The sequence below is a fragment of the Lithobates pipiens genome, unplaced genomic scaffold, assembly GCF_037356315.1.
Source record: "Lithobates pipiens isolate NorthernLeopardFrog02 unplaced genomic scaffold, aLitPip1_a1.2 Scaffold_28, whole genome shotgun sequence".
Lineage (NCBI taxonomy): Eukaryota > Metazoa > Chordata > Amphibia > Anura > Ranidae > Lithobates > Lithobates pipiens.
In genome coordinates, this window is record NW_027507789.1 from 51462017 (window position 1) to 51477787 (window position 15771).

A 15771-nucleotide genomic window follows, 5' to 3' on the forward strand; every position below is an offset into this window, starting at 1 on the left:
GGAGGGCGGCGCGCTCTGATGACGTCATGGCGCCCGTGTTGTGAGTGATGTCCGGGGTTGGTTGCTGATTTCTGATACTGATGATGGGAACCGGCCGAGACCCGGAGCTAAGGAGCCAGAGTGGGGGCGAGGAGGATGGGGACCCCGCCGAGAGATCCTCACCGGTTAGTAGTGAGACACCTGTGTGTACCTGTGCTGCCCCTCCCCCCGGGACATTCTACAAGTAGACTAGAAATGGCTGCTGCCTGTGCGCGCATTGCTTTCCTGTCTGCATGCTTATCACTGACACTGTGTTTATATTGTATGTGCAGGCACTCATACTTTACAAGATATGAGGTCGTCCCATGTCATGACAGATCGTTGTAATGAACACTATTGACTTTCCCTCTATATTCTCCTCTATATATAAACATGCCCACACAGGCAGAGTGGACTATAAGGCCTCATTTACACTTACTTTACTGGTAGTCCAGGATTTAGGAGGTTAAAATAGGTGATGAGAGGGCAATACACCTCCTCACTGCCTGTCAAATGCTCTCTGAAGTCCGATCCGAAAGAGAAACGCTGTTCAGAGAACATCTGACAGGCAGTGAGGAGGCGTATTGCCTTCTCTCCACCTATTTTAACCCCCTAAATGGTGACCAAACCAGGTTGCAACTACATGCGTTGTGCATGGTTGCGGGGGAGGGGGGGGGGGGTTGCAGCACGGCCCTATTCACTTGAATGGGGGGTAGTGTACGCCAAGCACAACTGGGTATAGTTTCTGTCGCAGCTGCTCTGCCATCCCAGATAAAGGGAGAGCAGTTGAGGGGTGGTAAAAGCTCAGCTCAAACACATTTTTTTTTTTTACCATCTGCCACCTCCACAGAACACTTTACATTCTAGGATTGAATAGTGCAAGTTTTATACAGGCAGCTTAGTGGTTTAGGCTGGTTGCACATGGGTGATTTCCTTAAAGTGTTTGTATGGTCAATTTTTTAACTTTTACCTACAGGAAAGCCTATAATAAGGCTTACCTGTAGGTAAAAAAAATATCTCCTAAACCTGTACGGTTTAGGAGATATTCCCCTCGGTATGCGCCGCTGACTGCAGCGGCGCATGCGCACAAGGGGGTTCTCTCCGTGAAAATCCGGCAGCGCTCGTGCGGCCGGACTGAAATCTCCCGCACGCATGCGCAGGAGTGACGATATCGCGGCTCCGGCCACTCACAGCGCCGGAGCCGCGATACCCGGAAGAGACGCCGAGGGAGCATGTCGGCTCCCTCGGCGTGGATCGGGCCAGATGTCGGGGCCTCGTTCTAAGGTAAGTATTTCATAATGAGCTAGTATGCGGTGCATACTAGCTCATTATGCCTTTTGCTTTGCAGGTTTAAAAAAAAAAAAAAAAAATTGCGGGTTTACTACCGCTTTAAAGGCGTTGTAAACCCTCAGTGTTTTAGACCTTAAAGCAGAGTTCCACCAAAATTTTTTATTTTTTTTTAAAGTCAGCAGCTTCAAATACTGCAGCTGCTGACTTTTAAAATAAGGACACTTACCTCTCCAGGGCGCCCACAATGTCGGCACCTGAAGTCAATCTGTCCATCAGCTCTCAGGTGCTGCCGCTGCCATCTTCGGTAAGGGAATCAGCAAGTGAAGGCTTTCTGGTTCCCTACTGCACATGCGCGACTCCACTGGCCCCTGCTGTCTCCTGGGACCTGTGTGTCTCCCACAAGGCAGCGGGGGGGATGGAGAAGGCGTCTGAAGTGGCGTAGATGCCCACGGATGGCTCGGGTATCTATGCCCGGAAGTGGGAGCAAAATACCTGTATTAGACAGGTATATGCTCCCCCCTGCAAGGTGCCAAATGTGACACCGGAAGGGGGGAGGATTCCAAAAAACAGAAGTTCCATTTTTGGGTGGAACTCCCACTTTAATACATTCTATGCATTAAGGTGAAAAACCTTCTTTACTGCAGCAGCGCTCCCCTTATACTTACCTGAGCCCCATAATTCCTGTGACAGGAACCAGCACACCAGCTCCAGCCTGTGTCTCATGTCCTGATTGAATAAATTGATAGCACAGCAGCCATTGACTCCTGCTGCTGTCAATCAAATCCAATGACTCGGGCGCTGGGGGCAGAGCCGAATCCTGCTGTCTGTGTCAACAGACACAGCAACAGGACACGGGAACAGACCTGCACGGGTGTCCCATAGGAGAGCACTTCTTGGACAGGACACTCGAGAAGAGGAGGAGCCAGGAGCCCCACTGTAGGACCCCAGAAGTGGAGGATTGGGGCCAATCTGTGCATAACCAACTGCACAGCGGAGGTAAGTATGACGTGTGTTTTAAAAAAAGAAAAAAAAAAAACTGAAACTTTACAGCCTCTTTAATGTGCACCCGCCTGCTCAACAGCGGATCTCTCTGCTGATCCCTGCTGAGCAGACGGATGAAAGGTCCGTGTCTGCTCCACTATGCAGTCCGAACACAGCTCTTCTGTTTTCTATGGGGCTGTCAGATGGAAATGGACTGCCTGTCCGTTTCCATCCGACTGTCATCAATCTGATCCGATCCATCAGATAGATGGGGAATGGATCTTCATCCGTCTGTTTTTGGCAGACAGGATCAGCTCGGATGCTGGCAGGTGTCCCCTGACATCCCCTGCTCCATAGAGAACAATGGCTGGTCTGATCAGGACCCCCTGAAAAACTGACCTAATCACACTGCCCATGTGAAACCAGCCTTTCTGCCTGGCAGCACTAGGGACGACGGTTCGAATACCAACCACGGCACTACCTGTCTGAAGTTTGCATGTTCTCCCTGTGGGTTTCCTCTGGGTACTCCGGTTTCCTCCCACACTCCAAAGATATACTGGTATATTAATTGGCTCCTGTCTAAATTGGCCCTAGCATGTGTATGTATAAATGTGAGTTAGGAACCTTGGAATGTAAGCTCTTCCCTTACCTGCTTCAGTGTAAGAGGGAAAAGGCTGGTGTCAGAACTGATCACAAGTGCATGTCAGCACATCACACCACTTGCTTTGTTTTCGTTTCCAACTTTATTTAAATTGTCAACTGGTGACACTTAATTTGTGCTACTGCATAGTAGCACAATGCATTGCACTTCTGTGTGCACTTCCGATCACACCAGCATTGTGGTGTAAACGGTGCACATAAAAAAAAAAGACTGTTTTCTATGTGCTCTAGAAGTGACCTGTATTCATCCAATGCAGAAAATCACAGGTCACAAGACAGTGTGAGTGAGCCCTAAAAGATAGAAGGGTGGAAACACAGGCTGCATATAAGCCAAGCTAGGTGACTTCAGACCTAAAATGACAACTAAAAATAAAATGTTTTTCAGACAATGTGAAGCTAGGCAAAGGTTTGACAAGGCTACAAAATGATCTATACATTAAAGCTGTATTAAAAGTAAAAGGGTAGCTGCAGTTGCAGATTTCAATCTAAAATGCTAGTTGCCTGCCTGTGTCTGGCTTCAGTTTTTTGAGTTGCCAACTGTAGGATTGCACCCCTGCCTGCCCCCCCCCCCCCCCCCCCCGGTCACAGAGAGGGGAGTGCTTGAGGTGGGTGCATAGGAGCATGTAAAACCTTAAATAACATACTCCTAAAGGTGAACTTATCCTTTAATGGGGAGCTGGGCTCAGGCCAAAGGTACAGTTACACTTAAAGAGGTTATATACCTCCAACCTCCCTCTGGACACAACAGAGGGGCTCGGGAGCGAGCACGTATGAGTGCCCCCATGGGAAGCTGCTTTCCATGGGGGCACTGGACAGAGGATGGCCCAGGAGCATGCCGGCAGGTGACCTGAGAAGAGGAGGTTTGTAACCACTCTGTGCAATCTCATTTCACAGAGCAGGTAAGTATAGACATGTTTGTTAGTAGTTTTTTTTTTTTTTTTTTTGTAGAATTTAAATTAAAAAAAACAAAGTTTTGGTGTTGGACTTTTATGCCAACATATTTTGGGCACATAAATCTCTCTGCTAAATTTTTGGATGGATATCCTGCTTGCTGAATTTAATTATGATTTTGCGAAGGAAGGCAAGTGAGGGCACAAGAGCAGATTCATTTGTAATGTGAGAAGAAGGACATATTATAGCAGCTGTAGATGTTGATAGGATTTCGTTATTTGTACATCTCTCTTAATTTGTGCATGTCTCATAGTTTTATTTATTTTGGATTTCAGTAAAAACTGACAATGGCTGTTTTAATTTCTCAGAGCCCCTGGAACATTATGATTAAACATCGTCAGGTTCAGCGCAGAGGACGGCGTGCTCATGTATCAGTCAGGTAGGAGAACGAGCCAAATAAAGCTAATATATACTGAAATATTTTTGTATTTTAAGTGAATAAGTGTCAGTTTTTTTTCTTCTTGCATTGGTCACTGCATTCTCAGATAGCATAGCTGTGCCTCTTCTGCTGGTTTTTGCCAGTTAGTTAAACTTTTCCTATTGATTAGGATTGTTCCACTAGGTCATTCAAAATGTCTGTATGAGAACACAAACTATACACATACAGAATTAAAGGGAACCTTTTATCCTTAATCTGGCTGGTTGGAAAGCCAAAGGCTGATTGGCTTTGATCGGCCCTCTACCATGGTAACCTGGAAGGGATGACCTGACATTACTTTCAGTTTGCCTGGATGTCAATGGCGTAATTTAAAAAAAATAAAATAAAATAAAAAGCATTTGAAAACACAGATCCTTTTTTTTTTTTTTTTATGCTTTCAAGGGCAGAGGAGAGGTTTGGGGTCTTATTGACTCCAGATTGCTCCATAAAGAGTACCTGTCGCATGCCTATTACTGTCATAAGGATGTTTACATTCCTTATGACAGCAATAAAAGAGATATAAATTTTTATTTTTTTAAAGGAACAGTGGAAAAAAAAAAAAAAAAAAGGGCGCAAAGGTGAACACGTGCGTCAGTCCTGCATGCACGCAAACAGTGATTGCCCCACACATGAGATATCACCGCAAATGTAAGATCATGGGCAGAAATTCAAAAACCTCCTCTGTAGATCGAAAATGGTAATCTGTAAAGGCTTTTAAAGCATTGTCTATGGATAGTAAAATGTACGCCGTTTGTTGCCATTGCACAGGTGCATACAATTTTAAAACATGTTTGGTATCTATTTACTCGGCGTAACATTGGGGTTTATTTAGTAAAGGAAAAGCCACTTTGCACTGCAAGTGCACTTGAAAGTAAAGTCGCTCTAGATCCGAGGGGGACAAGCAAGGAAAATAAAAAAAACAGCATTTTAGCTTGCACATGATTGGATGATAAAATCATCAGCAGAGCTTCCACTAATTGGTCTACCCCTTAGATTTAAAGCAATTGCAGTGCAAAGTGGATTTGCCTTTCGTAAATAACCCCCGTTATCTCTTATATTTTCCCCAAAAATTGGGTTACCCTGGATTGACGGTTTTTTTTTTGTTGCTCTTCTAGTTCTTACGGCGTGGGTGTTCTAGTGCACAGTTTGGTGTATTCACGTTTTATCTAGGTGAAAAACTAAATAGCCAAGAATTTAGTTTTGTGTACATTTTATCTGTTTCCATGCTAATGGCTGTGTATTAAAGCTGGACTCCAGCTACAAAAAGGCACACATTATTGCAGCTTTGTATTAATTGTTACTTATTTTTAAAATCAGAAGGTACCCTTATTTTATGTTTAAATATACAATTGAATACAAAAAAACAAAGGAACAATCCAGTGTTTACAGCCTACCAGTTATCTGTGGCATAATGCAGTACATTAGACTGACAAACAAGCATTGCTTCAATGAGACCATTATGATACCACCAAGAGGGGAGGACAAGGGAGTGGTCCCAGCCTGTCCCTCAAAATTAATCCATCAGAGAAAAATCGATCTCATACCCTGCCAGACAAGACAGGGCCGTGTGGCAGAGCGATGTAAATCTCAGGACTATGTTACAGATGGACAGAAATGCAAATCCTTTGTCAAGTAAAACCGCTCCATTATGTTTATTTCATTTGTGTTTTAACTGTTTGATGGGAGTTGAGCTCTAAAATCCTTGCACAGTGTGGTTACTTGCAAAAGCCTTTCAGATTTTATCAACTGTAGTCTAGATAGTAAATTCCAAACCCTTGTTGTTTGCAAACTTGCTTTTTGTCTTATAAAATAAGTCAAATAGTCTTGTTTTTGCTATTTAGTCATGTCTTGCAATTCTCATTATATTTTGCAGTTTTACTGACCCAGCTGTGTCCATGGATCTTCTTCGTGCTGTTCTACAACCAAGCATTAATGAGGAAATTCAGAATGTTTTTAATAAGTACATGAAGGTAAGTGCTGTCTGCAGGATGCTTCTTTAAGGCTTTCCATGACCTAAGCCATACTTCACAGCTTTCTTCCTAAAGGTAGCCAGTTAGCCGTGTGTGGAGTAGGTCATGGCAGTAAGGGGTTAAAAGCAAGCTGATGGCTGAAGTTGGTACAAAGCTTGGAGTTTTAAAATTGAACCCATGATCTGGGGCAGAAGTGCAATTATTGGTTTATAAAGCACAGCAGAAAGGACTTGGTGGGCTATCGTTAACTGAATTTCTCTTGCAGCTGCTGAACCAGGAAAAGCTCAAGACTGATTGCTTCCTGCTTCAGGCTTGGATTGCCAGGGGGTTAAAGTGACTGTAAACCCTCACATATACCAAGTGAAGTGAACAGTCTCTGATGATACACAGAGATGCAACAAATCTCCCTACATAAGATTTACATGTATATCTGCTGTCTTCATCTTGCTATATTCTTTAGAATTCTCACATCATGTTGGAATTTTCACTTCCTCATTCTGCGCTGTGAGAGAAGGCTTGGATTACACTGGGAGACAGCTGATTGGAGGAAAGGCACACCCCCTCCTCCACATTGGGAGAAGAACGAAGATACTTTCAGAGCTATCTTGTGACAAGTCAAGCTCTCTGCTAATCTATTTATAGCAACCTCCCACAAACACACGGGACTTAGTGCTTTGGCGAGAGATGAGAAAACACTACAGATATATGTGACATTGGTCAAATTTCATGAATCGTGTTTACATCCACTTTAATGCTGCATTTGCATGAAAATGTTCTGACTTTCTACCTGACCAGTTAACACAAACGATTTACAACTTGAACAACATGGGCATGAAGATGCTCCCCAAATGAACTGGGGTCTCAATGCTCTTTCAGTTAGTCAGTCATTGCTTCGTACTAGGAATGGCTGTCAAATTAAGTGGGTTATTACATCACACATGGAAACTACCAACAATACAACTTTAAATGAAAAACAATAAATAAACAAAGTGTATATGTCCACAGGATTTGGATATACGGCTTTACATAAATTATTACACTAAATATAATAAAGCTTCATATTTTTTTTTTTTATTGAAATAATAAACATGCCATACTTACCTGTGCAATAGTTCTGCATAGAGCAGCCCCAATCATTTTCTTCTGGGGTCCCCCGCTAGACCTCCAGGCTCTTCCTCTTTGGCAAGTGCTTTTAAGCGCGCACACATGGGTGCCCCCATGGAAAGCGACTTTCCATGGGGGCATCCATGTGTGCGTGCTTAAAAGCCTCCCTGTCTGTGTCTATTGACAGAGTGGGCGGCTCAGCACAGCATTTGCCATGCTCCCGCTGCTATCGATCTGCCCAAGGAAGAGGGAGACAGTGGCGAGAACTGCACATCACTGGATCAGATCAGGCTCAATTAAGTGAAGGGGGGGGGGGGGGGGGGGGGGGATTTTGCAGCACAGAAGGTTTTCCACCTTAATGCATAGAATGCATTAGGGGGAAAACCTTAAGGTTTTAGAACCACTTTGATTCCCATCACAAGTTAGAGGTAAAATAATAATTTTGAGAGAATAATTGTTGAATATCTGTATATTGGAGAAGCTAATTTACTTCTGAAGTTTTCCCAGATATAGTGACATTATCCCTCTGTACAATATTGGTTGGAATCCTTTTTCTTTTTGGCTGACACCTCACTGCTATGCCATGACAGTAAAAGTTCAGTCAATAGAATATTAAATTAATTCCAGCCAATTGATGAAGGAGGGGAAATGTCATCGTTTTTGGGTAGACCTGCTACACAGGTAGACTATGTAGTCTTCCCTATCTGACATCTGAATGTAATGATGATTTCTAGTTTTACAGCTGCCGTCTAGGGATTGCTAGAGCGTGGGGATGGGCCGAACACCCCCCCCCCCCCCCCCCCCATTTGGTTTGCACCAGAATATGCAAACAGGCAAAAAATTTGTGTTAAAGTCAGGAACACGAACACTAAAACTACTCGCGGGTATAATGAATTGGCGGTCCGGCAATACACATAAAAGTTAATTGATAAAAATTGCATGGGTTTCCCCCACCAAGGGACCCCGAACCAAAATTAAAGAATAAAACAAATGCGTGGGGGTCCCCCCAAATTCCATACCAGGCCCTTCAGGTCTGGTATGGATTTTAAGGGGAACCCTGCTCCAAATAAATAAAAAAAAATGGTTTAGGGTCCCCCCAAAAATCTTTACCAGACCCTTATCCGAACACACAACCTGGCACGCCACAGGAAAAGAAGGGGGGACGAGAGAGCACCCCCCCCTCCTGAACCGTATGAGGCCACATGCCCTCAACATTGGGAGGGTGCTTTGGGGTAGCGGCCCCCCCAAAGCACCTTATCCCCATGTTGATGGGGAGAAGGGCTTCATCCCCACAACCCTTGCCAGATGGTTGTGGGGGTCTGCGGGCGGGGGCTTATCTGAATCTGGAAGCCCCCTTTAACAAGCGAATCCCCAGATCCCACCCCCCCCCCCCTGTATGAAATGGTAACTGGGTAAAAATGTACCCCTACAATTTAAAAAAAAATGTGTGAAAATGATAAAAATAAAATAAAATAAAATAAAAAAAGAGAGACACTACACGCCTTAAGACAATTCTTTTATTTAAAAAAATAAAACTGTCCCACGGAGTCGTCTTCTTCTGATGGACCAAAAAAAAAAAAAAAAGCCGCAAGCTGCCTACGATCTGCCTCCCCCCCTACTTTTTTTTTTCCTTTAAGAAATGTCATTTCCCCGTCAGACTGTTCTAAACACGGGAAACGTGCCCCGCTTTACAGGCATACTATAGACACCCCCCAGGTACGAAATTTAAAGGAATATTACACTTTTATTGTTTCACTTTAAGCATTATTAAAATCACAGCTCCTGAAAAAAACGTCAGTTTTCCAGTTTTCAAAAAAAAAATTTGCATTGATACATGTCCCCAAACGCTTTTTAAGACAATACTGTGCATATAAGCCTTTAAAATTAGCCCTTTTGATTTCTCCCATAGACTTTTAAAGGGTATTCAGCGGCTTTCGAATTTGCCGCGAACACCCTATATTCGCTATTCAGCGAACATACTTGTGTTCGACTTGAACATCAGGACCATCCCTACTAGAGAGTTGTGATATGGGGAGAGGGCAAGAAAGAGCTTGCATCATCCTCTATGCACTGGTAAAATGGGGTAGCAAATTGAATAGCAAGGATCACTTTAAAGAGTTGTTCAGTGATGTCCTAGTATTTTTCACTAATTTCTATTGCTTTTTTTCAGTTCTTTCAGAAAGCTGCTTTGAATGTGAGAGAAAATGTTGGGGATCAGGTAGACCCTGAGCAGCTAATCCGTGACACATGCCGCAGTTGTCTTGAGCAGGTGATTCAATAAAATCAAGTTTGTTGCTGGATATTTACCTTTATTTTTTTTGGTTTAACTGGTCCTCTTTCTTATCTTATTTAGGCTAAGGGTCTCTTTACAGACAAAAAGATAATGAAGACTGCCATGGAGGTTCCCATAATGAAGGTAAGATGATTTCTTATTTGGATTAAAGTGATTGTACACCCTGTACAACTACTTTTACCTCAAGGTAAGTCTATATTAATGCTTACCTGTAGGTGCTGGAAATATCTCCTAAACCTCCACGGTTTAGGAGATATTTGCAATAAAGCAATGCCCTGATGTCTACGGCACATGCGCGCTTTAGAAAGGGCAGATCGTGCCATTTCTAAAGGGGGTCATGCCGTGACTGACTGCTCCCGTGTGCATGCGTGGGAGTGACATCATGCGACATCAGTCACAGAGACGGAGTTCGCGGCCCCCGGAAGGAAGAGGGGTGAAGATGGACACTCGCTGCTAGTGGGGACAGAGGTGACATTGTGGGCTTCGGTTTCAGGTAAGTGACACATAATGAGCTACTATGCGATGCATAGTTACCCATTATGCTTTACTTTTGCAGGGAAATAAAGAGGCAGTAAAACCCATCAGGGCTTACTTCCTCTTTAAGAGTAACCAAAATTTCAGGTATACTTCACTGCCTGTGTACCCTGACTGCAACAACACTGCATATATATTTCTTCATTGTTTACAGCCAAGACTGTATTTGCCGCTCTGGTGTGATTTTTTTTTTTCCAACCAGAGCATGAACCTTGCCAAAAGACATAGACTACTATTACTGTCCTTGTTGCCTCCTGGCATTGAGTGTTAGAAAATATTTTTGCAAGTTTGCTGATGACGATTAGGATGGGAGCAGAATTGGGGAAGTGCAATTAACAGCGCAGTTACACTCTGAATAAATACAGTATACCCCATTTGCGTTTCTCAAGTACCTTTCTGTTGTGGGTCAGGTTATCACAAGCACATCATGGTTACATTTATTCACTTTAACCATTAATTATCCATTCTCTATATGTGTTCAAACAATCTGAGGCCTGTCCTTAAGAAAAAAAAAAAACAACCCTTTGGTGCCATAACTTGGCCTTGGCTCCTGCTTAATTTCACTAACAATGTACTGCACTGTGCTTGATCAGCCAATAACAATTAAAGTTAAAAAATTCACAATGTGGTGATCACTTCCAGGGTTAAAAAGTTCAATAATGAGTCCCAGTATTATGAGCAAGTGTCCATCCACTCAGGGCAAGACTCTTGTAGGGAGCAGAAGCAACCACCAATCCATGTAGAGAAGGGAAAAGACACTCCAAGTGTAGACATTTAGGTAAATTTACTGTTAAGAGCAACAAAATTAGCAACTCACATTTCAGTGGATACAAATAAGCATGTTATAATCTGTCTCTATTTGTGCGCCGCTGCCGCTTGTCTCGACTCTAGAAACCATCTACGTGAGGTGGAGGGCAGAGACTGAGGGCTGGAGCACTCTTGGACCACAGCACTGGGTGTGGTGGCGCCACCGGGCGTCGTACAACACGTTCCCAAGCATGCGCACTGTGAATGGAGTGAAAGGTGTGCTCCTTTGTCAAAGAATCAACCAAGGATAATACAGAGCTATATATATATATATATATATATATATATATATACTAGTGCCAGCAATCAAGCCTTCCCAAAGGCCATATATAAAGAAAAAGTCCAGGGATTGCAGCACTTCAAATTTATTAATTCCTCATGTAATAAATTAAATACTTTTCATGTCGTTCCAAATAAAAGTTTTGGGCTATAAAGCTTACGCCCTTCTTCAGATGGGAACAAGATGTATACTGACATTCTCACTTCATTTATATTGTTACATTTCACACCAGAAATCCAGAGAGATGGCTCAGCGAGATGTAACTACACTCCAATCACATAAAAAAAAAAGGTCCATTTATCCTAGTATTAAAACATACAAATCCATATATGTGTGTGTGTGTGTGTGTGTGTATATATAATATATATATAATTAAAAATAATGCATTCAAATCATCTATATACATGAAACCTAATTTTAGTGGTCTATAGAAATAAATGCAAGTCAAAATCCAAGTTTAAACCTCGTAGGTTGTATAAGTATCCAATCTATTTATCCATTGTACTTCCAATTTTTTTTCAAATCAATTCCCAGTCAGCTAATTAAGGTAAATAGAATTGTTGCTAATAGTGAAGACGGAGATAAACATTTAGATGAAATGGAAAATAAACTTTCATATTTTTTTTTGTGGACATTTGTTAATGGATTTGTATGTTTTAATAATAGAATAAATGGAACCTTTTATGTGTAATTGGAGTGTGATTACATCTCGTTGAGCCATTTGTCTGGAGTTTAGAATTGAAATAACCCCTAAAGGTAGAGAATTGTACATGGGTTAACCAAGTACCATCATCCAAGTCGATTGAAATAGACAATTTGAGAGACCAGTCCCCAACTGGTCCTCAAAACAAAGAAAGGGAAATGTGGACTATTGTGGTACAGGAATGGATTCACATAGGTATGAACATTGTGGAATTTTATTAAATCAATATAAAATCAAGCAAGACATTTATAGGTACATAAAATATTGCATGAAGAACACACAATGAATATCACCAGTATAATAATCCCCAAGATGGGAAGATCACATGATTGTTCACAGGTGACATATCCCAATTCGTTTTGCGGTATCAAAGCCGCTTCTTCCAGAGAAATTGTAGCCTCCAATTTTCGATGTGGGTCTATTAGGAACTCTGTTTAAACCTGTACTACAATAGTCCCATATTTTCCTTTCTCTGTTTTGAGGACCAGTTGGGGACCGGTCCCAGTTGTCTATTTCTGAAATGTAGGATGAAAATTAATTATGATAATTTGTATTGATTAATTGATGCCTAATCGATTTCTGGTGTAAAATGTAACAATATAAATGAAGCGAGAATGTCAGTATACATCTTGTTCCTATCTAAAGAAGGGCGTAAGCTTTGTAGCCCGAAACTCTTATTTGGAAAGACATGAAAAGGTATGTAATTTATTACATGTGGAATTAATACATTTTAAGTGCAGCAATCCCTGGACATATATATAATCACAAAAGTGAGTACACCCTCCACATTTTTGTAAATATTTTATTATATCTTTTCATGTGACAACACTGAAGAAATGACAATTTAATACAATGTAAAGTAGTGAGAGTGTACAGCTTGTATAACAGTGTAAATTTGCTGTCCCTTCAAAATAACGCAACACACAGGAATTAATGTCTAAACAGCTGGCAATAAAAGTGAGTACACCCCTAAGTGAAAATGTCCAAATTGGGCCCAATTAGCCATTTTCCCTCCACGGTATCATGTGACTCATTCGTTTTACAAGGTCTCAGGTGTGAATGGGGAGCATGTGTGTTACATTTGGTGTTATCTCTCACTCTCTCATACTAGGGGTGCTGAAATTAATCTCTGCATCGCGATTTGGGTGTCCCCGATGCTGCATCGATGCTTGGGACCCTAAGAAATCAATTACCGGTGATGTCATTGCCCCGCCCCTCCCGGCAGAGCACTCCGAACATATCCCCTGTTGTGTACAATCCATGCTGCTCATGTGGCTGCCCGGCCCACCTCTCTCCTCACTTCCAGCTCTCCTCTCACGCCTCACATCTCTCCTGATGTCAGCGGAGAATTCTCAGCCCTGCCTGCTGACTGTCTGTATCAAATCAGAAGAGAGGCGGGCGGGCTGAGAATTCCCTGATGACATCAGGAGAGACGTGAGAGCAGAGAGGTGGGCCGGGCAGTCACATAGGGAGTATCTATGCTCGTGGCTGATGGTCGCGATGACCGCTGGCCACTAGCGATCGCGGGCACGAGAAGCAGAACAGGGACGTGTGTGTGTGTAAACACACAAATCCCCGTTCTGTTCTGTTATGTGAGGAGTGACAGATCGTGCATTCCTAATAGCTAGGAACCATGACCTGTAATTTCCTCTACGTCGGTCCCCTCCCCCTACAGTTAAAAACACACATAAGGAACACAGTTAACCTCTTGATTGCCCCTAGTGTTAACCTCTTTCCTGCCAGTGACATTTATACAGTAATCAATGCATTTTTATAGCACTGATCGCTGTGTTAATGCCAGTGTTCCCAAAGATGTGTCAAAATTGTCCAACGTGTCCTCCGTAATGTCGCAGTCCCGATAAGAATTGCAGATCACTGCCATTACCAGTAAAAAAAAATTGTAATAATAAAAATGCTATAAATCTATCCCCTATTTTGTAGACTCTACCCTGTTTCCCCTAAAATAAGACCTAGTGTGATTGTCTGTGTTTGCTGCAATATAAGCCCTACCACCCAAATAAGCCCTACTCTGTTTCCTCAAAAATAAGCCCTACCCTGAAAAGAAGACCTACAAGGACTTTAACTAGGGCTTATTTGGGGGGTAGGGCTTTTATTGCAGCTATCATCGACAATCACACTAGGTCTTATTTTAGGGGAAACGGGGTATAACTTTTGCGCAAACCAATCAATATAGGCTTATAGCGATTTTGGTTTATTTTACCAAAAATATGTAGAAGAATACATATCAGCCTAAACTGAGAAAAAATTAGCTTTTTTAAAAAAAAATGGGGACATTTATTATAGCAAAAAGTACAAAATATAGTTTTTTTTCAAAATTGACACTTTTTTTTGTTTATAGCGCAAAAAATAAAAACCGCAGAGGCGATCAAATACCACCAAAAAAAAGCTCTATTTGTGGGGAAAAAAAAGGACATCAATTTTGTTTGGACACAACGTCGCATGTCCGCAGAATTGTCAGTTAAAGTAACGCAGCGCTGAATTGCAAAAAATGGCCTGGTCATTCAGCAGCCAAATATTCCAGGGCTGCAGGGGTTAAGGGAGTGAGGTTATTTTTTATTCAAAGTGGAGTTCCAATCAATTTTTGTTTATTAAAAGTCATTGGCTACAAAAAAAAGTGTATGTTCTGACTTTTTGATAAGACACTTGCCTGTTCCACAATCCAGCGACGTGGCCACCCAAACCTTCCCTTCTCTCCCCCGCCTGTCCATGGCGCTGGCAATATTACTGTGGACAGCTTGCAGCTTCACAGCCAGGTGCGTATGTCTCACTGCTGTGCTGAATGGCTGTGCAATCTTTTGGGACCTGTGATGTTTCTCAGGAGATTGTAGGGAGGAAGGGCCCCCTAGATGGCCCAAGTGGAAGTGGGAGTTCATCGGTAATCATGGTGCATTGCGAAATAGAATCGAATCGTTGACCAGATAATCGTAATTGGATCGAATTGTGAGTGAAGATGCACACCTCTATCTCATACTGGTCACTGGAAGTTACACACATGGCACCTCATGGAAAAGAACTCTCTGAGGATCTGAAGAATTGTTCTACATAAAGATTGCCTAGGCTATAAGAAGATTTCCAAGACCCTGAAACTGAGCTGCAGCACAGTGGCCAAGACCATACAGCTGTTTAACAGATTCCACTCAGAACAGGCCTCGCCATGGTCGACCAAAGAAGTTGAGTGCACGTACTCAGCATCATATCCAGAGGTTGTCTTTGGGAAGTAGATGTATGAATGCTGCCAGCATTGCTGCAGAGGTTGAAGGGGTGGGGGGTGTCAGCCAGTCAGTGCTCAGACCATATACCACAAACTGCATCAAATTGGTCTTCATGGCTGTCGTCCCAGAAGGAAGCCCCTTCTAAAGATGTTGTACAAGAGAGCCCACAAACAGTTCGCTGAAGACAAGCTGACTAAGGGCAAGGATTACTGGAACCATGTTCTGTGGTCTGAGACCAAGATAAACTAATTTGGTTAAATTGGTCTCAAGCGTGTGTGGTGGTAACCAGGTGAGGAGTACAAAGACAAGTGTGTCTTGCCTACAGTCAAGCATGGTGGTGGGAGTGTCATTTGTCTGGGACTGCATGAGTGCTGCTGGCACCTGGGGAACAGTTCATTGAAGGAACCATGAATGCCAACATGTATTGTATTGTGACATACTGATGCCGAGCATGATCCCTGCCCTTCGTAGACTAGGCCTAAGGGCAGTATTCCAACGTGATAACGACCCCAAACACACCTCCAAGACG

At 42.7% G+C, this 15771-nt stretch overlaps 1 protein-coding gene across 1 annotated transcript in view; it reads left to right on the plus strand.

The window, feature by feature from the left end:
* Positions 1–15771, plus strand: part of DNTTIP1 (deoxynucleotidyltransferase terminal interacting protein 1) — a 34989-nt gene continuing 19218 nt past the window's right edge. Inside the window, exons 1-5 of the mRNA XM_077459212.1 lie at positions 1–164; positions 4209–4279; positions 6192–6288; positions 9563–9661; positions 9746–9808. Coding sequence (XP_077315338.1) covers positions 81–164; positions 4209–4279; positions 6192–6288; positions 9563–9661; positions 9746–9808 — 414 coding nt within the window. The 5' untranslated portion in view covers positions 1–80. The remainder of the gene's footprint in view (positions 165–4208; positions 4280–6191; positions 6289–9562; positions 9662–9745; positions 9809–15771) is intronic.